Here is a 26,484-nt window from a genome sequence, read left to right as displayed (position 1 = left end):
GGAAGTGGAAGGTGGTGCCGGCGTTGCCAAAAGGGTGGGATGGGGAAGAAATGATTCACTTGGCAAAGCTCTTCCCTGTTCCCACTTGCAGCTCCCCTGCTCCAAGGGCCCAGCCCAAATAACAGATGCTGACAGCGCTGCTTTGTGCTCCGTGTTGCAAAGGATGTTCAGCGTGTGTCCCGTCTGCCTCCTGACCCACCGGCTCCTTCATGGGAGCATGAACACACGTGGTGTCCCCCCTTCAGCTGCTGTCGGATAGAAACTCTCGATGAGCAAGCCAGAGAAATTATTAAAGCAAACAGCAATGTATTGCCCAGGGAGGAGGGTGAGGACCGAAAATGCTCGATCCTCCGCTTGAGTGGGAAGCAAGGTGGGGGAGAGGAGGCGTGCGAGGGGCAGAGCTCCTAGTCAGCATAAATATTTGAATCCTTCCAAACTTGGCTGAGGGCTAAAGTGATAAATGTGTTTTTTGTAATCGGCTCATAAATATTGAGCAGCTGTGAGATGAGCATGTGGCAGTCGCAGCTCACTATGAATTTTGTATAGGAGAATAAACTGTGTTTGCCCTCCTGAAGGAGGAGGGGGGGCTGTCTGCGCCCGGCTCGGCTGCCAGCTCCTTTTCTAGGGCGGATTAACTCACATCTGCTCTGTCTTCCTCCTCTGTAGAGCAGCTCCAGCCCTGCACATCTGCCCAGGTTCATGCACGAGTGCTGCCGTAGGCAGGCAAACCTCGCGTCGTGCAAAATGGTCCTGAAGCCCCTTGGAGTTTGCACAGCAAATCCTCCCACCCGCAGGGTGCGATCCAGGAGGGACTGAACTGATTTCTCTCTTGATGATAAGCTCTTCCAGGTTTTTTTGGATGAAGGGCAACATACAAATGTCTAATATGAACAGTAAGCTGGTTAACAAAGGCTAAGGCGTATGCAACAACTTTGCTTTATTCTGAGCCCATGCTATGTGGTCGCTCTCGGCCAGGTTTAGGTGTTGAATGTTCCTTCTCCCCCTGCCCCAGCTTCTGTTGCGTTTTTTTTCCAGGTTTTCTTACCCATTTGATAGATCAGCGTGTCTGTGCTAAAGGAGAGAGCCTGATCGAGACGAAGTAAAACTTTATCACAATCATTCACGGAGCTGCAACAGCTCCGTGGGGAAGCAGCTTCCTGACAGTGAGAGTAATTAGCAGGGATGTAATCTCCCGAGGGAAGCAGCGGAGGGACAACGGCTGGGCTCGAGGATGTTGTAAAATAGTCCTCTAAAAACTGTGGTGGCTTGAGAAGAAGGTGGGCTGTGACAAACGGTTTCTGTCCATTAGATGCTCTCAGGTAGATAAAAGCGATGTGTGGGTATTTGGAAGCTGTCCCCTATGCAGTCTTGCTTCTCGCGGGACCAAGTGAGGTGATGAAGTGAAGACTCTAAATGCCAATAGCAGATAAATGAGTTCCGTTTGTAGAGGAGGAGGAAGAGGGGAGATGTTTGTCTTCAGCAAAACACAAAAACGTCTTGGCAGCGTCTTGGCTTCGGGAATTGAGGTTCCGTGCCTTTTGTGATAGGTTTCCGATGCGCTGCTGCTCCTGCAATTATCGCCATTGTTCGTTTTAGCTTTGTCCCCCGCGCTCCTGCCTGTGCGGCAGTGCCGCCAGGATGTGCTGCTCGGGGGATTTGGGGTGTTTTTGAGGGTTGCGGTGTCGTTGTTCTTGATATGTGTATGATCCAGGGGATGCATCTGTACAACCCGATGTCACCAGCCCATATCTGCATCCACACTCTGAGCAGAGACGTCTGGAGTTGAGGCACGGTGATGTTTTGAGTTTAGCTGCTCTTCTGGGTCGTAGGTGTCGGTAAGAAAAATGATCTGTTAAGTGTTCAGGGGCGAAGAATGAGGCAGGCTACTGAGAATTAGCCTCAGACCTGGCTCCTGACATCCCTTAATCCTCCACTTCCAGCTGTCAGCTATCAAGTAAGTGGCTCCGATACTGAATTTGTAATGAATGCTGGGCTCAGAGGCTCCAGCATCAATTTCACAAAATGAGGTAGTTGCTTTGTGTTCTGTCTTTAGCTCTTCTAGGAAGAGATTAAACCTCCTTCAAAAGAAACTTTGGGAGCCGAATAAAAAATGCATTTTTTATTTTTTTTTTTTTTAGAAAAAAGGAGATGCACAGTCCACCACTTTGATGCATTTTTTTTCTCCCCAAGTGAATTAGTTGAAGAATTAATGAATATTCTATGCCTAATTATGGCACTGGATAACCATCATATCCTATGAATAATTGCAGCGGTGCTCCATGCTTCGCTATCACCACAGAAGGAATTCTTTCCCCTTTGCAGTAACTGTGGATGTGGTGTTTCATCTGTTGCCGACCCATTTTGGGGCTCTTAATGTCATATAAGGATGGATGCCAGGAGTAAACGGCGCCTCTGTCATGCCTTCCATCACTGGTTTTGAGGAGCTGGGGAGCAAGTTTTTAGAGGTTGTGGCTGCGGTGGGGTGGCTTTAAATACTTGAGCTCCATTAACCTTGTCAGGACTGCTGGGGTGCTTAAGTACCTAGTGGAATTAGTGCCTTAATTACAGGCTTACAGTTGAGGATTAAGAACATTTGCATTGAAAAGTGAAACTTTCAGGAAAGCTCTTGATGCAAAACCTGCCACTGCCTTAAAACGACACCCAGAAGTTGAAACTCAGGGCTGCGCGAGCTGGCGTTGAAACAAAATGCAGATATTTTCCTTGTTGTTCAGGGGCAGAGCTGCTGTTTTTGTGCCTGGTGAAATCGCATCTTGTAGAAGCTCAGGGGTTTTTGTTCTGACAAGCTCACGCAGCTTACCTGCCGGCTAATGGCTCCCGTATGGCCCACGCTGGAGACCAAAATACTGGTGTTTCGCGTGAGAAACGCTCTTTTCAGCCTCTCCGTGTTCACTGCACCTCGCAGCGTGCCGGCAGGCCCTCGCGCCTCTGGCTGGCGTGGTCCAAGGACATCCCTGCCGTGTTAGTCCCACGGCTCCTTCCTTGCTCGCCAGCAGCCTGTGTATCCGAAAATGTTTCATTTATTCTTTTGGTTCAGGTGTTTGGGTCAGGCCAGAGTCCTGGCCTGTGTCAGAAATGGTGTGGGCAGCAGGAGCAGGGAGGTGATCGTGCCTCTGTACTCGGCGCTGGTGAGGCCGCACCTCAAATCCTGTGTTCAGTTTTGGGCCCCTCACTCCGAGAAGGACATTGAGGTGCTGGAGCGTGTCCAGAGAAGGGCGACGGAGCTGGTGAGGGGTCTGGAGCACAAGTCTGATGAGGAGCGGCTGAGGGAGCTGGGGGTGTTCAGTCTGGAGAAGAGGAGGCTGAGGGGAGACCTCATCGCTCTCTACAACTGCCTGAAAGGGGGTTGTGGTGAGGTGGGTGTTGGTCTCTTCTCCCAGGTGACAAGCGACAGGACAAGAGAAAATGGCCTCAAGTTGCATCAGGGGAAGTTTAGACTGGATATTAGGAAAAATGTCTTTACTGAGAGTGGTGAAGCACTGGCAGAGGCTGCCCAGGGAGGTGGTGGAGTCACCATCCCTGGAGGTGTTCAAGGAACGTGTGGATGTGGCACTGTGGGACATGGTTTAGTGGCCATGGTGGGGTTGGGGTGATGGTTGGACTTGATGATCTTACAGGTCTTTTCCAGCCTTAATGATTCTGTGATTCTGTTTAAACCTTAACACTTCGTTTGCTCTGGGCTCGGCCTGTGGGACCAGGCAGAGCCTGTGTTCAAAGCGAGGTGCACTTGGCGTGCTTTTTGGCCGACGTCCCTCGCCTAGAGCTGGCCCTCGTTTCTAACCTCTCATTCCAGTTTTCCCTTTGCCTGTTTGAAATGTTGTACAATTTTTTTTTGTTTAGTGGAAAAGCAGTAGTGTGGTCAGTACTTTTGTTCCAATTTCTGCTATTCTAAACAAGCATGTCCATCAGGATCTTAATCAACTTAATTATTGGGCTGATTATTCTATTATCTCCAGATCCCAACGTTTCCTCTCGTTTTTCCTGTGCTAAGGTCAGGAATTCTTACATCATCCCTCGTGTCGAATTTCTTTTCCCTTTGCCCCCAGTGGCGAGATTTCCTCCATCCTGATTAACTTTTTGAAGTGAAAGCTTTTGTGTTTCCACGATACAGGTTTGCTTTGAATCTGTTAAAATTATAAATCTGTTAAAATTATAAACCAATACTGAACTAAGCCAATCCAAGACAAATTAAGATAATTTACCAGTTTTGTAGGTAAAATTGGTTCGTGTTCTGGTCTGAAAGGCAAATATAAAGACCATTTATTCCTGTATTATGGTTGGACTTGATGATCTTACAGGTCTTCTCCAACCTTAGTGATTCTGTGATATTGAGCAGCAAGGTGTAGACATAGCAAGAATTACATCTGCCAGCTCTTTGAATCATATCAATTCATCTGGAACTGGACAGGTATCCGGAGCGGCTCTCCCTGAAGCAGGATTGCAAAATACAATGAGACGTAGTGGCTTATCGGCTACCCTGTGCGTGGAAGGAACCTTCCATCCATGTATTCGAAAGGATTTGTGAAAATGCCCTCAATACAGATCTGAATGCACGATGACTGACTTCTCTTACTTACAGGTCACCAATTACAGGCTGAACGTGGATCTAAATCAGGCTGCGTGCATGCAGCACGCTAGAATAATAGAACAATTTCAGTCCACTGCTGTTACGTGGTTCTGTTAACTTTCAAGTATATTAACTCAGTATTTCTGAATCAGAAGCTTTTGATTCTTTGTAAATTATTCGTGCTCTGACGGATATTTTGGTTATGTAACGATCTTGTGATCGTTAGCGTTTTCGGGAGCCTTTTTCAGGAACAGAAATGTCCGGCCTCAGCGTTCTTACTAAATTCAGGCTTTCATTATGTCCTCTTCCACTTTACCTCGCGTCTTCCAGCGCTTCACAAGTTTTTATTTTTAAAAAAGCATTTCCGTAGCTCTATCCAAAGTCTCCAAGCAGGCTCCAGCATGCTGTGTCGCATCCTGCGCTCTGGCGGCAACCTTTGCGCCGAGAGCCGAACAAATCGGTTTTGGCTCTGCGTGTTAGGATGCGAGAGTATGAAAACATAGCTGCGAAGACAGTGAACTGCTTTAATTTTCTTAAGGGGTTTTCGCCTTTTTTATTTTAACTTGAAAATAACTGGCGTCCAGCCATTTCACTGTTTTGAGCAGAGGCATTGTCGCGTTTGACCATCTTTCTTGTCGTGTTAACGTCGAATTTCACCGGGTATTTGTCAAAAAAACATTGATATTTGGAGGGCTCTGAAACTGCAGAGCCACCACACGCTGGTTGTGGAATACTAATTTATACCCTAAGTTCCTCTCCTTTTGGTATGTGTTCAGATTTGTAATTCTGGGATTTGTACAAAAACACAGACTGGAAAGTGGTATGAAGCAACAGTCCCTGATCCTGATCCAAATGAGTTTCTCGGAGACCATGTTAAGCCAGAAAATGTGTGCGCCTTTATCACTAATGAACAGTTGCAGAATGTCTTGAAATAAATAACAAATTTAGGGAGTCCTCGCGTTGTGTGTGGAAAGCACGTGCCGCTGGAGGAGGATGTAGCATGGGAACTCTGAAGTTCAAGTGTTGAAATGTGCCTCAAACAACTGGTTGGCTTTTGTAATTTAGGTTTGAATTAATAAATCGAGCATTAGATTTCCCAGGCCTTTGGTATTTGTTATGCTGAGTTCCTAACGCAGGCTGGTATCTTTTGTATGCGCAGAATATATTGAGCGATGAAATATGAGGCTTCTGCTCTGTGGGATGGTGATGTTGAGAACGTAAGTTGAAGCACCATAAACTAAACTGGGAGTGGTTTATGAGCTGTCACCAATCTAGAAATGAGATTCATGGCCCAGATCCAAATTTTCCAGGCCGACACTTGCGGGAAGGAGCCAGCAGGTATTGTCCCAGATCCTCCTCTTGCTCTTAATCTTTGCAACTCCAGCCCTTGCAGAGATCCTGGTGGATGCTGTGATCCAGCCACCCCTCTGCTCCAAGGATGTATCTCAGCTGGATCCACCTTCAGGCTTGCAATATCAGTTAGGAAAATCAGGTATCCATTAACCAAAGACTTTTCTGGGGAAAATGCCTTGGATCGCTTGTTTATCCTACTGATGCAAGACCTAATTGCTTGTTAAAGCAGCACCTGCTATATTGTCTCCCCGATGAACGTCTGTACGCAGCATCGTCTTGGCTTGCCCGCTGCCTGCGAGCGCCCTAATCACAGTGGTATTTTGAGCCTGTGTCGTTTTGGCTTTTAGAAAAGCTGCCTTTCTTTCTGTTGGCTTTGGCCCCTCTATTGTTATCCGTGCTATTGTCACGTCGAGCCTCAATTATTGCGAATCTGCAAAATGCTTGGAAGCTGCAGCGAGGTCAGTGTGCGACGCCGGGCGCTCGCCGTGTCTCGCTTTACTGGGCTGCGGGCTGGAGGAGCAGCAAGTGCTTAGAGATAAACGTGAAGCAGCATGTCAGATGTAGTGGACTTCATTTCGGTGTGGCTGCTGGGGAAGGCTGTCTGAGGTGTCTTTTCACCATGTGTTTCCTAAACTCGAGATGAGAAGCAGGAGGAGCTGGGCCAGTGCAATCCCCGCTGCACCCAGAAGCCTGGAAAATGTACAATTGTCAGCTAAGGGGCTTTATTGCCATTTACAGGGCTTGTAAATTGGGTATTGAGATGCTCACAAAGCCTAGTTAAAGCTGTTTTTCCATTCAGTCCGTCACTCTTGCGCAGGGTGTTGGTGTTCAGCACCATTGTGCAATTGCCACTTGAGTCATTTGCTCGTGCTGACCTCTTCTGTCCCCTCCGGACCATATACCACAATCTCTTGAGAGATGATATCACGAGTCAGCAATTAAAAAAGAAAATCCTAAATCTTGATTAAATAGCTCTGCTTTCTTTTTCCTCCCAGCAACCCCAAAATAACTTGTTCTTGTTTACTAGAAAATCCATAAACTGGTGGGAAACGGCTAGCAGCATCTCACGCTCAGCTCGAATCACCTCGTAACTGTCTGACACAAACTTCCAACCCTGATATTGAAGGTTGGGAGTCAGGCTTTGTGTGCAGGAGGGATCATCTTTTTCAGGCAACTGTACAGCTCATGGTTGATCTTACCTTTGGCTGTATTTGGGGTTTGTTGCTGTGGTATTGGTATGAAATGGAAGCATCAGGCAGAGGCATTCTCTGCTTTCCCAGCATCGGTCATAGACCTTAGCGCACCCTTATTTTTCTCCCCTGTTTTTTCCAGCTAGCCCATTAGGCTGTAATGAGACTGGTCACTTTGTAATTGGAGGTGTTTGTTGTACTTGAAGGGGTTTTTAAACTGTAGAAGCGGCTTGTCTGGGTTTTTGATGATTTTAACCAAATCTGCCCCATCCCTCAGTTGTGGAAGCTTAGAAATAAGAAGTCTTAACCCTTGACACTTACTTGGAATTGCAGAAATTTGAAATACTGATAACCTTTAAACCCAACTTTGTAAGCAGCTTTCAAGAATAAAATATGCTGCTGGAATTGCTATCTTGTCTGCCGAGCTGTAGCCCCAGGCGAGTTTGTACAATAGATTATGAACCCCTTAATAATAAGGATTTATAATGGGAATCCTGATATATTCTTAATTATGCTGATGCTGCAGGGTGTCATTTTCATGCACTAATACCATACGTATGGTAGATAGTGTGCCATTTGTTTCTGTGTGTTTTTATTTAATTATAGACTTTTATCTGAATAACTTTATTGCTCAGTGTTTGTTTCTTTCACGCCTGTGCAGGCGTGCCTGAGCTTACCTTCCTTGTGACCAGGCTTCTGGACTGGTGATTTTAAGCTGCCAATTTGGGAAGGGACCATAGAGGAAGCAGAAGGCATTGATCCTACACGGGCTTCTTCCTTGCTACGTGCAGAGCTCAAAGAGGTGAGCAATGGTGCATGGTACCAGAAATCCTATCACAGGGGAAGGTAACCTCGGGAAGCACTGGGCAGGAGAGGTTTTGAGGAGAAATCCTGTTGCACTGTCCCCTGATGCCCTTGGTGATGGCATGAGCTGACAGTCCCCGCCGTGTCGCAGAGGTCGGAATGCTGCTGTCACCTTTGGGTGAGCTGCTGAACCACAGAAAGCACCTCAAGGGGAAAAAAAGGTCACTTTCTGCTGGTTTGGTTCCCCAGAGGCAACACGCTGCGGTTACATGTGTGTGCACAGACATACCTTCAACTCTGAATCATCCCTAGATGATAACACGTAGCTCCCTATTCAGGTTTCCCAGGCATCAGGGGCTGATGCAGCAGTGAGGAGCCTGTGAAGAGCAGTAGAATAAAGCAATCTGTTACATCTCGTTCTGTTCGTACCTGATTTAACAAGCCTGAAGTTGTTATAGTGATTTAAAGGGAAAACACTTCACTGGAGTTTTTCTTCAGTGCCCCTGAGTTAACCCTAAAAGCTGTTTTTCCACGATAAAAGCATCAAAGGGGCTCTCCTTCGTATATCAAGGCATATCTGGATTTTAATGGTAATATTTGGCTTCTCAGAAATAAGCTCTGTGCAAAGGAGCATGTGTTTGTGTGCGCGTGAGGGAGGTGTTGGAAAGAGGGAGCACCGCGAGGAAAGGTTGGCCGACACAGCCTGGTTTCTTAGGCACACTTCCAACCTCCTAGCTAACATACCCAACCTACCCTTCTGGTTGGCCTTCTTGATTTCGAAGCGGGGAAACATGCGTTTACTCTAAACAGAGCTGTTGTGTGGGGCTCAGAGCCTAACTATGGAGCTTGGTTGGGGATGCAAGTGCGGGGTGTTACGCCTGCGGAGCCGCAGAAGGATCATTGTCCGGAGCAGCTATTGCTCTTGCAGGGGATGGAGGGAGGGGGAAACCCTGCTTATAAACCGTATGGGGTAGGATAGCTGTAGCTCTCAGTAATATCTCGTCATCTGAATGCTGGCATGCGCGTGTATACGTATTTTTTTTTTCTTCTCCCAGGACAACCTTGCTATGTCCTTGGGAATCACTGATGCTGCATGCAGAGACTGAGCACAAAACTCAGGCATTTATATTGATGGTAAACGTAAGGGCTTTTCAGCTGTAGATGAGGTTTTACAAAGCCCCTTCCATGCCCCCAAACCTGGGCGAGTGTCACGCGAATGGAGTGCTGCTCAATTTTGTGCTTTCTGAATGAAGCTTCCTTTCCCTGCATGCAAATGAGTTGCTGCAGACAGCTCGTTTTGCGTAAGGCTGTCTTTTATTTCAGTGATAAAAGACCCCAGGACTTGTTTAATCGTCCTCTCTCTCTCTCTCTCTCAATGGACTCGCTGGCTCCAAACTTCAGCGTTGGCTCTGGAGAGGAAAAACTGGAGAGATTAATATGGACACCACGGCTTCACGTCCATCAGGGCAGGGGAGCGGAAACGAAGCGCGTCAGGGCTGGCTGCGGAGCCGTGCCTCTGCGGGGCCGAGCGTGCCCTCCGAGGAGAAGGGTCCCTGAGGCTTCCATGCCCTGTACCCGCCACCGCTGTCCTCGCACAAGATGTGGGACCTGTCTCCTGCGGGTCATGGGATGTGGTGTCAGAGGAAAGGAGATACTTTTGCATCCTGCTCATGTCAAAAGCCATTCAATGCTTCTGCCATGAGTGCCGTGAGGTGGGGAATTACTTTGCAGGACTCTGGTGTTGAAATCTCCTCTGTCTTGCCGGCAGAACAAACCTCAGCATCCATCATGTCCTCCGAGCTGGCTTGGCTTTTACTGTCCTTCTGCAAACAAATACCTTTCTCTCCATTAATCAGAACTCAGTTGCTCGGGATAGTTTTGTTTTAAGATAAAGTTCTGTTTTGGAGTAAATTGCCAGTTGCTATGTTTTCGTGGCTGCCTGCCTGCCTGCATGGAAGAGCTTACCACTTCCCCAGCTCTGGGATGACTCTCAGCCGCACCCAGCTCCTTTTTTTGGGTATTTTTATTCTTCAGCAAAACGTAGGCAAATGTGAAAATAAATCGGTGTGCTTCAATCCTGGTAACAGCTCTGCAACTCCTTCCCATCGCACCCCTTGCTTTGGGGTTTGCTGAAGGACTCTCTCCCATCCTTGCAGCCTTTCCTTCTCCCGAAGTATTTTAGCTTCGCAATAGTTTGTCTCCTTTCTTGGTAAGGTTTCAGGCCTCATTGGCTAAAATATCTTTATAGTGTGGAGCCAGCTACCCCTCTAGATTAGGAATAACAGATATTATTGTATTAATTTAAGAGGAAAAAGGATTTTGTGGTTTTTATTTCTGTGGGTGTGGGGGGAAAAAAAACCCCAAAACATAAAAACACCCACCTCAACCCCCCCTCCCAGACCTGTTCAGGGACGGATGCTTGGTGCTTCAGTGGAAAAAAACAGGTTAAGCCAAAACAAATTGGAACTGAGTGTTCAGGCTACAACTAAGTCTGAACTGCAGCGCTATATTTAAACATGGTATTTTTGTATTTTAATAATTAACCACTGAGAAAGAACAGCCTAAAAAACCGTGGCGTAGGCTGTTTTCAAGGTATCTTCTTCTCCAGCCCCATCTCAGTGCCATAGAGTGCAGCTGAGGACCGGTTGCGGAGGACAGGGATGCTTTAAAGCATTCATTCCCTCTTTAGGTTTGTGTCCTTCCCCTGTATTCTTACTTTTGCAACCTCTTACCAGTTAAATCAAGATGATTAGCAACAAACCAGTGTTTGAGTTGGTTTGTGACTTGGGAGAGTGTTTTCTTTTCGTGGCAAGCCGAGGGCATGAAGCGGGATTTCCCTTTGCATTAACTGTAATACGGTTTTGACTGTGCGTAACTGACCTCCTCCAGATCAAACTGATGTTCAGCAAGGGATGGGTTGTGAAAGGTGCTGGAGCGTGTCCAGAGAAGGGCGACGGAGCTGGTGAGGGGTCTGGAGCACAAGTCTTATGAGGAGCGGCTGAGGGAGCTGAGGGTGTTCAGTCTGGAGAAGAGGAGGCTGAGGGGAGACCTCATTGCTCTCTGCAACTGCCTGAAAGGGGGTTGTGGTGAGGTGGGTGTTGGTCTCTTCTCCCAAGTGACAAGCGACAGGACTAGAGGAAATGGCCTCAAGTTGCACCAGGGGAGGTTCAGGCTGGATATTAGGAAAAATGTCTTTACTGGGAGAGCAGTGAAACATTGGAACAGGCTGCCCAGGGAGGTGGTGGAGTCACCATCACTGGAGGTATTCAAGGAGCGTGTGGATGTGGCATTGTGGGATGTGGCTTGATGGGCATGGTGCTGTGTGGTGTTGGGTGGGTTGGTTTTTGGTGTGTTGTGGTTTGGTTTTTTTGGTGGGTTTGGGGTTTTTTTGGGTTTTTTTTTTTTAAGGTTGGACTTGATGATCTTACAGGTCTTTTCCAACCTTAGTGATTCTGTGATTCTGTAATCCTTGGCCATGTGATTATTTCATTACCATTCAGTTTTATATAGCACAAGGCTTTTGAGGAAAAGTTCGGGGGTGTTTTAGTGCTGAAGAAGCACCTGCAAGTCCTCACTGCTGTATTTTGACTGCAGAGCTGTCAGAGCTGGAGAGTGAACCTGAAAAGCACCAAGTCCCTCTCGTATTAGGGGAGGGCAGTGCGATGGAAACAAGTGAACTTGGCCTGGCACCCAGAGTTAATTTGCACTTTGAATCCAGCTATGGAAAAGGGTTGCAGGGAAGGAAGCAAATTTTTCACGGTGTCAGACCGTGACGACCTGCCCTGGGCAGGGGAACTCATCCAGTCTGTTGAGAGCGGAGCGGGTTGTGATCTGGATTTACGTTGTCCTCTTGTGAGCAGCTTTTGGGGACCTGTTGCCTCTGTGCATGGGGGAGACGTTGTTTTTAGAAAAATCTTCTCTACGCTTAAAGGAAGTGAAAAGATGGGAGAGTCCTTTTATCCTGCACCGTGCTTTCCAGGGCCATAGTACTTCAGTAGGCATTGCTTCTTCCCAGCAAGAAATGCAGCAGAGGAGCCGACCTTTCTTAAAATCAAGTTAAAACTTTCTCTTGTCCTTCATCCTGCATTGTGAAAGAGCGAAACTGCCAGTGGGTAAGGGTGGAAGAGGGCATCCAAGCATGGAGTGTGGTGGGGGAGGGCGAAATGCTGGCTCTGCCGATGCAGAAATGCTGGGAAATAAATGGGGTTTTTTGGTAACGAGCATCTGATGGGAGGAAGCTTACCTGGCTCTTGCCAAATAGCGTTCAGAGTCGTAGCTCTGACCAAAGAGGGGCTGCAAATGTGGGGTTTGAATCTGCCACGGAAACATGCTCTTGTGCTCTTTGCCTTTCCCAGCAGCGCCGGCAGCAGTCCCCGCACGTCTTCAGAGCTGGGTCCCGGCACAGCGTAAGAGATCCGCAAAGCGCTTTGCCTCTGTTGCTGGGAGACAGTCGGAGGGAGCTGGGGCTGCTTGAACAAACACGCTTTTCTCCTCACCTCCTCTCTTCTCTCCCTCCCCACCTATCTTTTTTTTTGTTCCTCTTGGTGACTGGTTATAGGAAAAGCTTGGTTGGAACCAAGTGATTCTTGCTTCAAATGATCCCGTGAGACTAAAGAACCTCACAGGCTTCCAGATCTGCTGAAGTAAACGTCTTTTAGATAAAGATCCCAGACAGTAGGTACAAGAGCGGCTCCAGCTGAGAAATATACCTTGTAATGAAGCTAATTGACATAAATCTTCAAAGCTTAATGCCCATAAACTTCTGGAGCTTGAACTGAATTTACCTCGAGACCCAAATTCTGCAGCGAGCCCTCAGGGCTGTGGCAGTATCCCAGAAATCCTGCCGCAGCTCGGGTTCGGTGCCTGCTGATGGAAGTGAACAAAACAGTCAGTACGAAAGCCCTTGGTCTTATTTGGAAATGAGTTTGTTTTGCACCATCCCTATATTTCGCTCCGGTCTTGCATGGCCTTTATGTACTGATGATACGTAAGGGCACCGTGAAATTTCAAGGCTTTGCTGGGGAGCATTTGCTGCTTCGGAGGGGCAAAAGCAGATAAAGCAAGTGGTTCTTGCTGAAATGGTGACTGGCAAAAATGTGCATCGTGAGACCTAGGTTACCTCTGGGTACCAGTCAGTAACCTCTGCTGAGAAAAATGGGGCAGTTAATACTTTTCAGTTATTTCACATCGTCTGCAGGCTTAAGCAGAAGCTGCTGCATCGCTCACGCATCCTTCAGGCTCCATCACAACTAATGAGAAATGGAAAGGTTTTTTAAAACCGAGCCCGTGGAGAGGAGCGGGGCTGATGGAGTGAAGGTGACTGCCACAAACGCCTCCAGCGGAGGGAAACAGTTAAAAGGCATAATTGGGGTAGAAGGAAAACTCAGCATCACAAGGCAGACTTTAAATTCAGGTTTTTTTCCTCTTAACTGGTTCCAGTTTAGCTAATCCCACACTTCGGTTGCTGATACTGCAGAGTTGCTGATTTACACAAGAGCCTTAGGTTAGCTGAGAAAAAAAACCAACTTTTTCTTGCAGTTCTCAAAGCTGTATTTCGGGGGCTTCCTTATTCAGCCACGGCGAGTCTAAATAGCACGATCAGATGACACGATGACTAGCTGTGTAATTTTTATCTGAAGCAATGGCTAGTGATGTGAGCAGCTGCAAAATGAACCACCCTGTCTATGTTTGATTTTAGTTATTTAAGGGCTGCCTCTGTCCCCTTGAAATCGGGATATTTTTGCCTTTTATGTGGCCTCATCCTTTTTTAGTGCATCCTTTTAAACTTGAGCTTAAAACACACAATCCCATTTCTTGTACAGATAGCTTGCACTTTTTGATTAAAGTTCTGAATGACTTGTCTTCTGTAAGTAAAAGCTTTCATGTCCCAGGCTATCATATCAATTCTCCTTTGTCATTTTTACCCTCCTGTGAAACAAGGGATCGGATCACTCATCCTGCCACCCCGTTAGTGACTCTGTTAACCCTTGTGTCAGCGTTTGATGGCGTCTGGCCTTTGCTTGAGACCCACACGGCTCCGGCAGCTTGATGGAGAGCCCGGCCTTGCTCAGATGTTAGGGTCAGGTATCTCCCAGCTGTTTTAGCAAAGGTCACGTCTGAGTTCTGGTTGTGTCCGGGGCAGAAGAGCCACGAACGCTTTTGCCGCATGTACTGCAGGTCAGCGTGCCGATGGCAGGACCCATGCATCCAGTGGCTTCAAAACCCTTCCTTTAACTGAAATCTCTTTTTAGGACATACTTCACTTTTCTTCCATACATGGTTGAAATCTGAATTTTTTTTTTTTTTTTTCAGGCTGGTCTTCAAAGCTCCCAGTAAGCTAGCATTAACTATATTTCAAGCGCTGTAGAAGCGCTCGTCCTCATGGTTTTCTAGGGGCAGAGGATCCACATCCTTTAACGTCTCCTCTGTAGATGGCACGAATGCCTTCTCCCTGGTGAGATTTAATGCTGCAAGTGCCCTGTCTGCCTGCTCCCAACAAACAGGAAGGACTTTATTGGAGATCTGACTTGGCAGGAGCCTTTTAAGACTGTCTATTTTTTTTTTGTTTCACCAAACAAACCCCTTCCCAGCAGAGTTCAGCTTCAAGCTGCCATTGATTTTTGAATGGAAGTCGAGCTCCTGGCTCCCCGCAGTGTTTCCAGGAGCCCCGCTCGCCGGCCGGGCAGTTTTGGGAGCTCGTGTGGCTGCACCAAAGCAAAGCATCGCGCTGGGATGCAGGCGGTGCAAAGGTGGCTGGGGGATGAGGTCTGGGAAAACTTGGACTCCTTCCCCGAATCTGTCCTTAAAAGACCAGGGAAAAAAAGAAAGTTGTGCAAGAGTTGAAGTTTACTTCCCCCCCACTCTCTGTTGCCAGTCGATGTATCGGCTTTGCACTCAGCAGCAACCGCTCTGAAGTGCCTCACAGGAATATTTCCTTGGGATATTTCTGTTCAGGAATCTCTCACTGGGGGTTTTTTATTATTATTTTAATTTCTGCTTGGTTATAGGTTGAAGACTGGGGTAAGCAACCAGACCTGAGCCTCTTAAGTGTCGCATTGCTCTTTGGAAAATAGTGGGCTTTGTGCATTAGGTTATTGAAAATTCTGAATTGACTAACTGAGGTGCAATTTCTCAGGTCTTTCATCTTAACAGAATTAACCTAGTAGTTGTCACTGTCGGTTTTCCCTGTGCACCACTACATTAGAAAGCCTCGATTTACAAGTTCTACTCAAGGATTGTTTTTGAAAAGTTTCTATTCTCATTTAAAGGAAGTATCCTGTAGGTTGTATGAAAATTGCAACTTGCATTAATTTTTTTGTGGCAAATGCAATCATTTATATGCAAGTCTTAAGTGGACTTGAAAAGACACCATCTCAGACAGTAGTTTTTACCTTTTTTCTTAATTGCATGAGGTTTGCCTTGAGCTATGGACTGTGAAGTGCTTCAGTCAGGGGATGGAATTGTCTTTAGCTCCCTCTCCTGGGTAGTGAAGGCATTTGCCCCCGTGATGTTGCTGCTTTTGCAAACTTGATCTATTTTCAAACTCTTTCTAAGCATCTCCGCTCTCAGTGGAAGCGGTGAGGAGCACAGCGTCCGTGCACAGGATTGGGAAATGTGATGATTAAAAAAAAAAAAGCCAAAACAAACCAAAACCACCCAACAAAACCCAGACTGAGGTGAAGCCACGTTTGCTTTCTGCATGCTGTGAAAGAGTTAGTGAACTGCATTTCTCAGGCTTCGCTGCTGGTGAAGGTGGGGCTGCATGTTTGTACAGGGTGAGCTGAGGAGTTTGGGGTTCCTTTCCTTCTCCCTAATTTTATGCTCCAGAGGGATGGTTTTGTTGGAGCTGTTTATTTTCAGGCACTGGCAAGTTGTGGAAGGGAAGGCTTGTGGAGTCCCAGCCTCTCCGCATCCCTCCTGAGTCAGCCGCCCTTACAAAGACTTTTCCAGGCAAGGTGTTAAGGGTGCCTTCTCTGGGTCAGAGGTGTCTTAACATCCTTTCCTGGATTTCTTCGGCAGTCACGTGGCAGGTGAAATCCCGGGGCTGCCTTTAACTTTTCCTCAGGCTTTATGAATAATGCAGCATCTGCTTTTCTGTTTTGTTTTTTTTTATTTTCAGATTGAGAAAATCATGAGTTCCATCGGCGAAGGCATTGACTTTTCTCAGGAGCAGCAGAGGATCTCAGGTAGCGTACCCAGCTCGTGTGTGTCCGTCTTGGGTGTGCTCCGTACAACAACAAGGTGCTGGCTCCTGTGCGCAGAGCTCTTTAACCTGCTTTGGCTCCCAGAGGGACACGGAAGGCTCTGGCATAGAAAGAGCAGACCTTGGCTTCCCAGCGTAATGCTCAACGCCGCTACCAGCAATTTTAATTCAATACTCCCCTAGGTAGATTAATTTATATAATTATATAATTATATAATGCAGCTGTCCTTCCCTCCTGGCAGACTTTTGGGGGAAATGGGCTGGGTGAAGACCATTGCAGCTGGTACCCCCTGGTACCCCCTGCCTGATGGGAAAGGGGGGGGACCCTCATTACCCCACTGTTGATTAATACTCACCCAGTGACAGCAGTGTGTGTGTGTGCAGGGGGTCTCGTTTCTTGTCGAGACTGCCTGTTCATAAATTTTGGGGCTTAGTATTACCGTTTAGGATATGGTAAATTTTGCGGTGATGTTTTACATCTTTGAACAGCTTCAAACAAAGGCTTATTGCTGAGAATTGTGGAGTTCTTATTGGTGCCTTCCAATACCTGAAGTGACTCCTTATAGTCCTTCCCTTTAGGTGGAGATGAGAGTTGGTGGCTTGTGTGAGGGGTCTGGGACACTTCTATGTGCTCTTCTGTAAGCCTGCGGCAGTAAAATGAGCTCTGGAGCGGCTGGCTCGTTGCTCCTGCTTGCACAGCCCAGTAACCGCTGTGTATTGATACTTAAAACTTCACAACTAGTCTTTGCTCAAAGTGTAGGAGGAAGATCAGGTTTTCTGCACGTACAAAAAAAAAAAAACTAATTTGCAGCTGAAAGATGGTGTAAGGACTCCAGCCGGTATCCTAGGGAGAGAAAGTTCTACTGATCCTAGCTCCTACAATTACTGTTGTTCTCAACAGAGCCTCTGAGAAAGTCGAACTGATTGCTTGCAGTTCTCTCCTGCTTTTCAGCATATGTTTGTCTCAAGTTTCTGTTCTTCTCTGGTGGATAGCAACAAAATTTTCTTTAAGCAGTCAGTCTGAAACAGAGCTGCTGCCTATTTGTCTTCTGGCTGGTCTCACAATCCCCACGACAATCTTGCTTTTGTTTCAAATACATAATGCAGTAGCAAGATGCTCTTTTTCGTTATGCGAGTGTGGGCCTGTCCCTTTGGAAATGAGCAGAACCTCTCTATAGCCCTCCACGTTGTAGTATTTTGTTCTTTAAGGCTCACAAAATCCTTTCAGCCCTGGGAGGGTAGGACGGGAATTTGTATTTAGAGTTGTACATCAGAGTGACTATAGCCAAGATATCAAATATCCCCGTTATCGCCACGGCAATTCACCCATCCCAGCTGCACGTTCACTGCTGGGCACGTTTGGAAATAAAGCCGCTCTGCGGGCACGGTTGGGATGGATTCCCTCTGGGTAAAATGGCAGCTGACGGGAAAGCGCGGGCTCGGAGGGGCTGTCTGGCCGCCGGCGGGGTTCGGTGCCTATGGGGTTGTGTGAGAAGGTGTCCTTTGGAGGCTGTTTGTATTTCACAGGTTAAGGAATGTTTCCTGGGGACCAGGAACGCTTGAGCAAAGCCTGTGCGGGGCGAAGGGTCCTGCTCAGGCAGTTTGGCTTAACTGGAGCTTACCAAGGGCCAGGTTTTAATTTGGTTGCGATAGAGTAAGGCATAAAGAGCTGCTTCTGCCACCCAGCCTCTAAAACAAGCCAGCCGGAGTAGCTGGAGCATGGTGGCGATTTTCCAGCAAAACTACTGTTTTTCTGCAGCCCATAAAATGTTTTTGCCTGAATATTTTAACATTTCTTCTCCAACTTCCCACCTGTAAAACTCTAGGCACCTTATTGTTGCTTCAAGTCAGATAAAACTCATCACAATTTTTTTCTATATATTTTACCTACGTGCTTCTGTGACCTTGAAGTATGTAGCTTTATTAATTTTATAATAAAATTTTATAAATAGTATGTGAGATGATTTAGTTGTGCATTTTGTCTTTGCTTTTTCTAATTTCCATTAAACAAGGTGAAGAAGGAATCGTAGTGTCATTTAGTGCATTGATTTTCCTCAAACAGAGCAACGTCCTCCTCCAGCCATGTTTGCAACTATTATAACTCTTATCTCCGCAATGCAGCATCAGAGCGATGGGAGACGATCCTGGGTTAAAACATTCTCATTTCCATAAATGTTGAGGCGTCTGGGGGCTGGGGAATAGCAAACCCTGTGCCGAGTTTGTGTTCAGGATCCGGACTGGAGCAGCAGAGAGAACCAAGTCTCGGTTAAAAATCTTCCTCCGTTGCTCCTGCAGTGACCTCATTGCATCCCTTGGCTCTGCTCATCAAACAGGGTCATTTTGCCATTTTACCAGCTTTCTTACTATACTTTTTTGTGCCTTCTTTTGAGGATAGTAGATGTGAAAGGGAGATGAAACTAATAGAGGAAGGAGGCAAACGTCCCTAGGCATGTCTCCATACTGTTTGCAGAGCAGGGAAATACCCCTTTCCCAGCCGACTGTCTCAACGCTTCTACATTTCCGAGCTGCTCGGGAGGTTTATTTTAATTCTCTTCCCAGGATGTAGCTTCATTCTGGAAACCAGCAGTTTGAGGAAGCTGTCCGCTGCTGCAGGCAGAGCCGTGGGTCCTCGGGAGCATTGTCTCCCGTCCAGAGCAGAGTCCGTGGCCTTCAAAGAAGGAAATAATTGCTTGGCTTTAATGGTGCCTTTTGAAACGGAGCTGTTTGTAGCAAGAGACAGTGTGCAGAGCTTGATTAAATGGATGCCGATGAACTCTGCTGTCTGGGGACCAAAGGTGCTTAAATATCATGTACCGCTCAAGGGTTTTAGAAAATTTACATCTTGAAAATGTTGTCATAGGAAATGCTTTCTGATGGTGAGACCCGTTCAGCTGTGGCAGTGCTGTCCTCGGGGATACTTCTTGGCTGACGAAGTGCCACCGTCCCAATAGCCAGGAACAGTCCTGCCTCTTTGGGGACGTGGCCTTATCCCAAAACCTCTTGGATTTCTCTGGGGGAGGATCGTCCTCCCCAGCCACTTCTGTTAGGGCAGCGGCTGTGCTGGGAGCAGGACTGGGGTGATGCCAATTGCGGGTCAGCACGGGTGTTGTGGTGGCCGTGCCCTTGGGATGTGGTTAATCTGCCATGTGCCTCAACTTGGGTGATGCTAGGCTTTTTCTGAGTATTCCTGTAGGTATCGATATCCACTAAACAAGGCTGCTTGCAGGAGAGGTGCTTCCCCCCTATACTTGAAGCATGAATTCCCTTCCCTGCCTTTAAATCAGGAGCAAAGACAAAAGCAGAACTCAAGAGCTTGTTTGCCTTTACCGCAGCGTGATGGAGGATGCTGGAGAGCTGCCACCGCGAGGGATTCTGTCCTTTTTAATCCTTCACCTCCAAACTGCTGCATCTGAACTGCTCCGGGTGGGCAGCGTCTCCTCTCGATGAGATGCTAATATGTATCCGCACACGCAACTCATGCTTGCCATAATAAAGCTTATCTCGTATCCATTTGTCACTTGGGATTTTGCTTTGGTGAGGAGGAATCCACCGTGCATTCCCAGTGGGAGTTTGACCTGTGCCTGCCCTAGATACTACGTAGTGATTAGGGCTTATGTTTCTAGGGTCAAACGCCTTTGGAGCGGGATGCAAAACGGTGCGTGGTTTTTGGTCTGATCCAATGCCAACTGCTTAGCATCCTGCTTAGTGACAAACCCTCCCCTCCCTGAGCTGGTCCGTAGCAGTGCGTGTGATGGATCGATATTGTTAGTGAAGAGGTCTAACATGGAGGGGAGAGGAGGAGCCAGCACTTCAGCAAAAGCTGCCGTTGTGCAGGGAGTTTTCAGCAAAATGGACACCCGTCTCTGGAAGCAGGCGGACCCAGGAGCTGCCTTGTCCTAAAGCCGGGTGGTTTCCTGCGGGCTGTGCTGTGTTACGCTTGGTTTGGGATGCCTCGTACACAGATCAGCTGCTGTATGTATTCCCCAGTTCTCCTTCCTTTCCTATGAGCGCTAGCCGGCGTGCGGGCAGCGCTTTGCCAGCCCCTTGCTGCGAGGATGAAGGGTGTCCTGGGGTGCGCGCACCCTTATGTCTTTGTTTTCTGGCAGCGCTTCCCTTTTGCTCCTCAGGACATTGCTGGGACTGTTTTAACACTTCAGATCATATCGCAAATGTGCAGGGAGCTGCAGGGAACTTTCCGAATGCTCTCGCAACCTCAGAAACTTTGGGTGGGCTTTGAGGATATGGGGGCTCCTGACTAGTTTTGTTTCTGGAATCACTGATTTGCCTGGAAAGGTAACATGCCTTGCTTGGCAGTTACTGCAGAGATAAGTATGTTTGGAGTCTGTTCATACAAGCAGTTATTGCATACAACTGCCTTGGGTCTAGGGAGAGCAGGGACCCTTGGAGTCATGCTGGAACGAGCCCTGGCCGCTTGGTTTCAGGTCCCTGCCATGCTCCAGACTTCCCATACAAATTTGGGCAAATAGGTGGTTTCTGTACCATCAAGCTTTCCTCTGTAAAACAGGGTAACAAAACTTCCGTGTCTTGCCATGGCATTACAGACAAGCACATTAAACTTCTGAGGCCCCTGGATGGTAAGATAATTAGATGCATCCCGGCATCTTTATGGAATTTGCAGCTAGAATCTGTTCCTTGGCCAACAGGTTCGTCCCTCTCATTTCCTGGTAGAGTTTGTAAGAAAATCTTCCAAATGTATTTCCCGAGGGTGGGGTGGTGTGGGTGGGAGGAAAGGAGAAGTCTGTCACTACTCCGTGTTGGTAAGTGCTTTTCAGAGGTTGGGGAATCAAGGAACACCATCTCTTAAAGGATACCGGATTCCACCGAACCTTTGCCTTAAAGGGTGTTTTGGCCTGGGAATAGATGTTTGTATTCAGGCTGTGTCTCTCTGCATGTCTGTTTTGCAATCACGCCTGTATTTAGCTCCAGCAACCCGCTTCTGATCATCTCTTCCTTCCAGATGCGGGTCAGAGGGGTAGGGGCGGACAGGTCTCGCAGCAGAAACTCAACCCCACTGCACTGCAGCGTCTCATCTCGCTGCTGGCTTTGAACAAGAAACCTGTCTGTTGCTCGCTGGGTTACGGTGATTTGTCAGGCAGCGTTTCTCTCCCCCAAAATAGAGGAGATGAGTGGTCTCTGCTCAGTAAATCAGCTCGATGCAGGCAGGAGGCATGCTGCGCTGGACAGGGAATGCATTTGGGGCTTGGTGAGTTAACTCTGCAGTTGACTTGAGACGTGAGGAACGTGCTTGGTGTTTTACTTGACAAAAGAGGGAGAAATTTGTTAGCAATCTGCATTTGGCTAATTGATCTTAGTTCCAGTAAAGTCGGATGCCGGCTGTATTTCTTGCATCTGATAGCATTAAGGACTATGTTCTCCTTGCCTATCCATCTTGCCTAATGCACTGCCTGAGTTTATAGCCCCCTCAGTGGATTTAAGGGCTTTCAGCTGATGAACATCCCCAGCTGTGGCAATAACCGCCTGACTCGGTTCTCTTGCGTGCTCACTTTGTGTGCGGGCAGTGGTTTCATCAACATTTGCTTGGACTTGCAGTTTTTTCTTCCCGGTGAAGCTTGGTCGTGTGTCTTCAGGCCACACCAGGTCATGTTAAATTGTTATCAGTTTCCATGAGCAAACAGGAAACTCATTTCTTCCTCCAGACAGACTCAAACTTTGCACTGGAGGTTATTATTGAAACAATAATTTATCAGAGGACCTTTCTGAGCCCTGGTAGCTCTCTCCCTTTCCTGTTTTCTTTGAAGCGTGCTGTGTTCCTTGAAGAATGTCTTGCAAGAGGAACTGAATTGCTTGGCTTGCTTTTTTAGCAACTTTTAAATACTCTAATTATTTCTAACTACACTCTGTTGACTGTTTCCCCTTCTGCCATCCGCGGACCTTTTGAAGGCAGGATTCCTAAAATGTGAAGTGTAAGGAGAAGGATGGAGCTGAGAATTAGGAGTCTGTTTTAATCAGAAGTTGTGATCGGGCTCTTGCTGGGGGGCACAGTGACTGGGATTCATTTGCTCCCATGTCATCCTTGTAACGTGCAAATATTCAGTGTATTTTGGACTTCCTTATTTTCAGTCTAGGATGTTTTGGGGCATCTGTTCTCTTCTTTTTCTTTTTAAAGTAGACCCCTCCGTTCCCCTCCCTCCAAATACCCCCTGTTCATTTTGTCTTGATTTGAAGTGGTTTTAAAACCAGCAAACTTGCACTTGGTGTCACTGTAGGTTTCCCCTTTAAAAGCAGAAATACATTTACGAGTGTACAAAAGGCTGAGCAGAGTAAATAATTTTTTAGAGTGAAATTCAGGAGCTCAGAGGAAGGAACTGCTGTGGTTTCATTCCCCCTGCCAATACCCTGACTGCTTCCAGAAATGCTGTAGTAGGCAGCAAGCAGTTTCCTCACCTCTCTCTCGATAAATTAATTCTGAGCCAGCCACAAATCACTTGGACCTGTCAAAGCAGACCTGTAACATCATTTTTTGAAAACCCAAGCCGTGTAGTCCATCATCGAGTAAATATTGAGAAGTCAGTAATTTCCACTCGAGAGTTATAAAGCTGCTGCCTCCCTCCCCTCTCCTGCAGCTTCTGCTGCGAAGGCTGCTCGCTGCTTGTACAGTGGATGGAAAAGCTGGGAGGGGTAAGAGGATGAAGGGAAGGGAGGGACAGGCAATGCGAGAGCAGGAGACAGGACTGAGAGTGGAACGGCAAGCGTGGAGCTCGCTGCCTTCAGACAAAGCACGCCGCTGCAGCGCTCTGCAAGGACACACGATTGCTTGGTGAGGGGACACGGCTGCCTGGCTGCTGGCGGACCAGCAAGGATCGACGGAAGGGAAGGATGGAGACCCCGGGCGAGCGGGAGCTTGTTGCATAAATTCCAGGTTTAGATGCTGCCCTTCTGCACAGGCTGTGTTAGGGGAGGGAGACGGAAACCTTTTGTGATCTCTGCGTTTCTCGTGCTGCAGTGTGCACTAGAAAGACTGGCCGGCTCTCTCGAACTCGGCTCGCCTGGCAGAGGAGCTCTCCCGTGGACCAGAGCAGCGGGATCCCTTACCCCAAGAATTTCCAGATAACACCGTGAGCTCTGCGTTGTGCAGCCATTGCAGCGGGCGGGGGTGGGAAGGATGGCGTGGAAGGTACCAAACAGCTTCAGCTGACCTGAAGGTTCAAAGAAAGCAAACCTGGTTTTCCTGATCATCTTTTTCTTTGCATGTACCCTTGAAACAGATGTGCTAAGAAGCCTGAAAAATTCTGCCTGTGTTGGATGGCAAATTCCCTGATGAAAAGGAGATCTCTGAACTTTTGTTGCTCATATTTAAGGTCTCAAGCTTTTCTAGAGGAGAGTAACAAGTCACTGGACCCTCTTCCCAGGGGTGAGGGAAGGGAGAGCTTGTCTGCACAGCTTCCGTAGGGTGTTGGGAAGAATCTCATTTATCGGAGGCTGAGAGGAGGTGCCAGGGCATGTCTCGGACTTGAGCTGCTGCAGGAAGAGGAGAGAGTGTGCTTGCGTTTGGTTTCTTTTTGTTTAGAGTGAGGGGCTCAGATGCAGCAGCTGCGCTTAGCTGAAGAAGATGAAGGAAGGGCAAATACAAGCCTGCACCAAACACCTGGCAGGACTGAATGTATTGGGTGAAAACCGCACTGATTCCTCTGTCTCTCTTGCTGTCAGCCAGCGCAGCGGTGTAGTTAGACTCTCCAGTGCAGCCAGCCCGGTCCCAGCAGCGTGCTGAAATGCCATGCGCCCGGATAGGTGGTAAAATGACAGTGCCAGGACTCTCAGACTCGTGCTCGGGGTCACTCACACCTCTGCTCCTCTTAACACCGTAACGGAGAGAAAAAGCCCTTACCATGGTTTGCCTCTTTCAGGACTGCTTGGGGAAAAAAAGTATAAGCCCTTCTTTTCTTCTGCTGCAGTTTGTGTGCTTTCTTTGTCTTGCATGTCTTCCTGTGGACAGCTGCTCTAGTCTGGCTTCTGCTGCTTTTCTGAACGTCCATCGTGTCTGTTCTGTGTCTCGGCTGCATGAAGATGTATTTTCTCTCTAGCTGCTTTGTGCCTCCCATGCGCCCGGCCCTCTCCGCTGGCCCGCTGAGCAGGGCAGCGCATCCGAAGTTGCATGGACGAGAGGACCTGCACAGCTCTGTGCGTTTGTGAGCGGCTCCACTCCGTTCCCTCACACCTACGACTGGCTGGGAATGCCTTGGGTGAAAGTTTGCTACCCTCCTCCCGCCCCCTTCAGCCGAGCCAAGGAGTGGATCCGCATCCCCGTGGGGTTGGGCTTCATATGTTTGCCTGGCAAGAAACTCGCCTGAGCCCTGAAAGCAGTGCATGTGATGTCATGGTCCCAGGAGTGCTTCTAAGCAGTTTGCCCGGGCAAGGTGTTTCTTTTTGAGTGTTAACTGGGATACAAATTAAACCCGGAGCCCGTGGAGGCACTGGAAGCTTGTTGTCCATGGTCTGTGCGCACAAGAGGAATTGTCTGCCGGCTGATTTGTTGTACTCTGAGCATAATTTTTTTGAGTTTCTTTATGGTAATGACTATGATGTGGCAATGCCATCTGTCTTCCTCAGAGTGCCGCTGCTACCGCCTTAACGGTTTTTCCCTTTTCAAGCGTCTGCCGATTCCTCTCTCGTCAGGTTCGCGGATGCTGGAGCAGAGTGTCGGGGAGTGGCTGGAGTCCATTGGCCTGCAGCAATATGAGAGTAAGCTGCTTTTGAACGGCTTTGATGATGTTCGCTTCCTGGTAAGTCGCTGGGTGGGACCCACGGGCTCCAACAAACGTCTTGGCCAAACCTTGACTTGTTATCGATGCCCCGTGTCGGCTGCAGGGCAGATCTGGGCTCTGCAGCCCAGCAGAACAGTCTCGGGGGGGGGGGTGTAGGAGGGTAGACAAAAGGAGGAAATGAGGGTTGTGTTGGGTCATTCGTCTTCACGTTTAATTCAGGTGTTACAGGTTTTCGCTCTAATTTTGATATAACATTTTATTTACTCTGCCCCCTAAGTCTTTACTATCCAATTTAGTCCAGAAATGGGAACAGAAATTCACTAGTGTTTCAAAGAAATCACTGAGCAGTCTGTGTTCCGGACTATGAAGGAGGTGGTAGACCTTTTGTTGGAAGTATCCTTACTCTAAGCATGCAGGCAGGATGTTAATGAGCTGCACTTAATTGCATTGACACTGTTGGCTCTGAAACCTAATGACAACGAGACGGTAGTGCTTAATGTTGAGGGGGTTTTTTTTAATAACCAGTGTCTAGAAACTTAAAGCTGCGTGGTATAAAAATCTGAGAATACGTATGGAACGATGAACTGCAAAGACAGAAAATCTTGGTGCTGTGGGAGGGTTCTTCCTGCATGGCTTAAAGAAATGCTTTTTGAGTGTGGACTCAAAGTTTTGCAAATAAAGAATTTCTAAAAATGGATGTAAACCTTTGGAGAAGTCATTTGGGCTAATATAATATCCTGCCTTGGAAAGGGAGCGAGGGCATCTCTTTGGTACTGTGGATGGTGCGGAGAGGCGACATCCAGGAGGATGTGTGTGTGACGGCTGTATTGTGAGCCGGGCGGAGGGGGTTCGGAAAACACAGCGGCCATCCGACGGTGGTGAGGGTACATGGGGGCAGCCGGAGAAAGAAGGGAAGACTGGATAGGGCATGGATGGAGGGGCAAGGCAGCGCACATCGGCGCAGCGTCAGTGGGAGTACTTAAAGGCAGGATGTTATTCCGCTGTTCAAAAATAACCTGACCAACAGGATGACTGTCCCTGTGAATGTCGTGGGATCTCCAAGCGTGCCTACAAGTTGAATACTGTGGCAGTATCCAGCCATACCTCCTGGCCACCATGGCAAGCGGCTTATCTCTTTGTCTCCCCTTAGCCTGGCAGCGCCAACGCTCCCCGAGAGCACTGGGTTTTACTGTGGTTTATGCACCTTCAGCAGAGGAACTGCTGGTGAGAGGCGACAGTACTGCCTCGCACCCTTCCGCCTCTGCCCTATCCCATTCCCACGGCTGTGCGTGGCACCTTCCCTCTTCCCTGGGGAGGATTTGGGGCGAGCTGCCCTCGCAGGGCTCCAGCACTGCCTGCAGCCGTGCAGGGCCAGGACAGCTCCCGCCACGGCTCCCCAGCCCTTCCCGGGGGGGCTCCGGCCCCCTCAGTGTCCCTCCCAGCTGGTCCCAGCCCTCCGGTGGACCCTTGGCCACTGGGACCGCTGTGCTTCAGGCACGTGCATTCAGCTCTGTGCGAGGTTTCAGCATCCCCTGCATGCTGGGGTGGTCTGATTCAACTTCTGGGATGCTCTGGAGATGGTACAATGAATTGAAATTAAATAAT

General features: G+C 48.1%; 1 protein-coding gene across 1 annotated transcript in view; it reads left to right on the top strand.

Moving 5' to 3' along the window:
• The window catches only part of ANKS1A (ankyrin repeat and sterile alpha motif domain containing 1A), a 104,935-nt gene that overhangs the window by 56,309 nt on the left and 22,142 nt on the right, over positions 1–26,484 (top strand). The window contains exons 13-14 of the mRNA XM_059831310.1: positions 16,052–16,118; positions 24,791–24,897. Coding sequence (XP_059687293.1) covers positions 16,052–16,118; positions 24,791–24,897 — 174 coding nt within the window. The remainder of the gene's footprint in view (positions 1–16,051; positions 16,119–24,790; positions 24,898–26,484) is intronic.

The sequence above is a fragment of the Gavia stellata genome, chromosome 30 (assembly GCF_030936135.1).
Source record: "Gavia stellata isolate bGavSte3 chromosome 30, bGavSte3.hap2, whole genome shotgun sequence".
In the NCBI taxonomy this organism is placed as follows: Eukaryota; Metazoa; Chordata; class Aves; order Gaviiformes; family Gaviidae; genus Gavia; species Gavia stellata.
The sequence above is the reverse complement of the archived record's forward strand: the minus strand, read 5'-3'. Positions and strand labels throughout refer to the sequence as shown.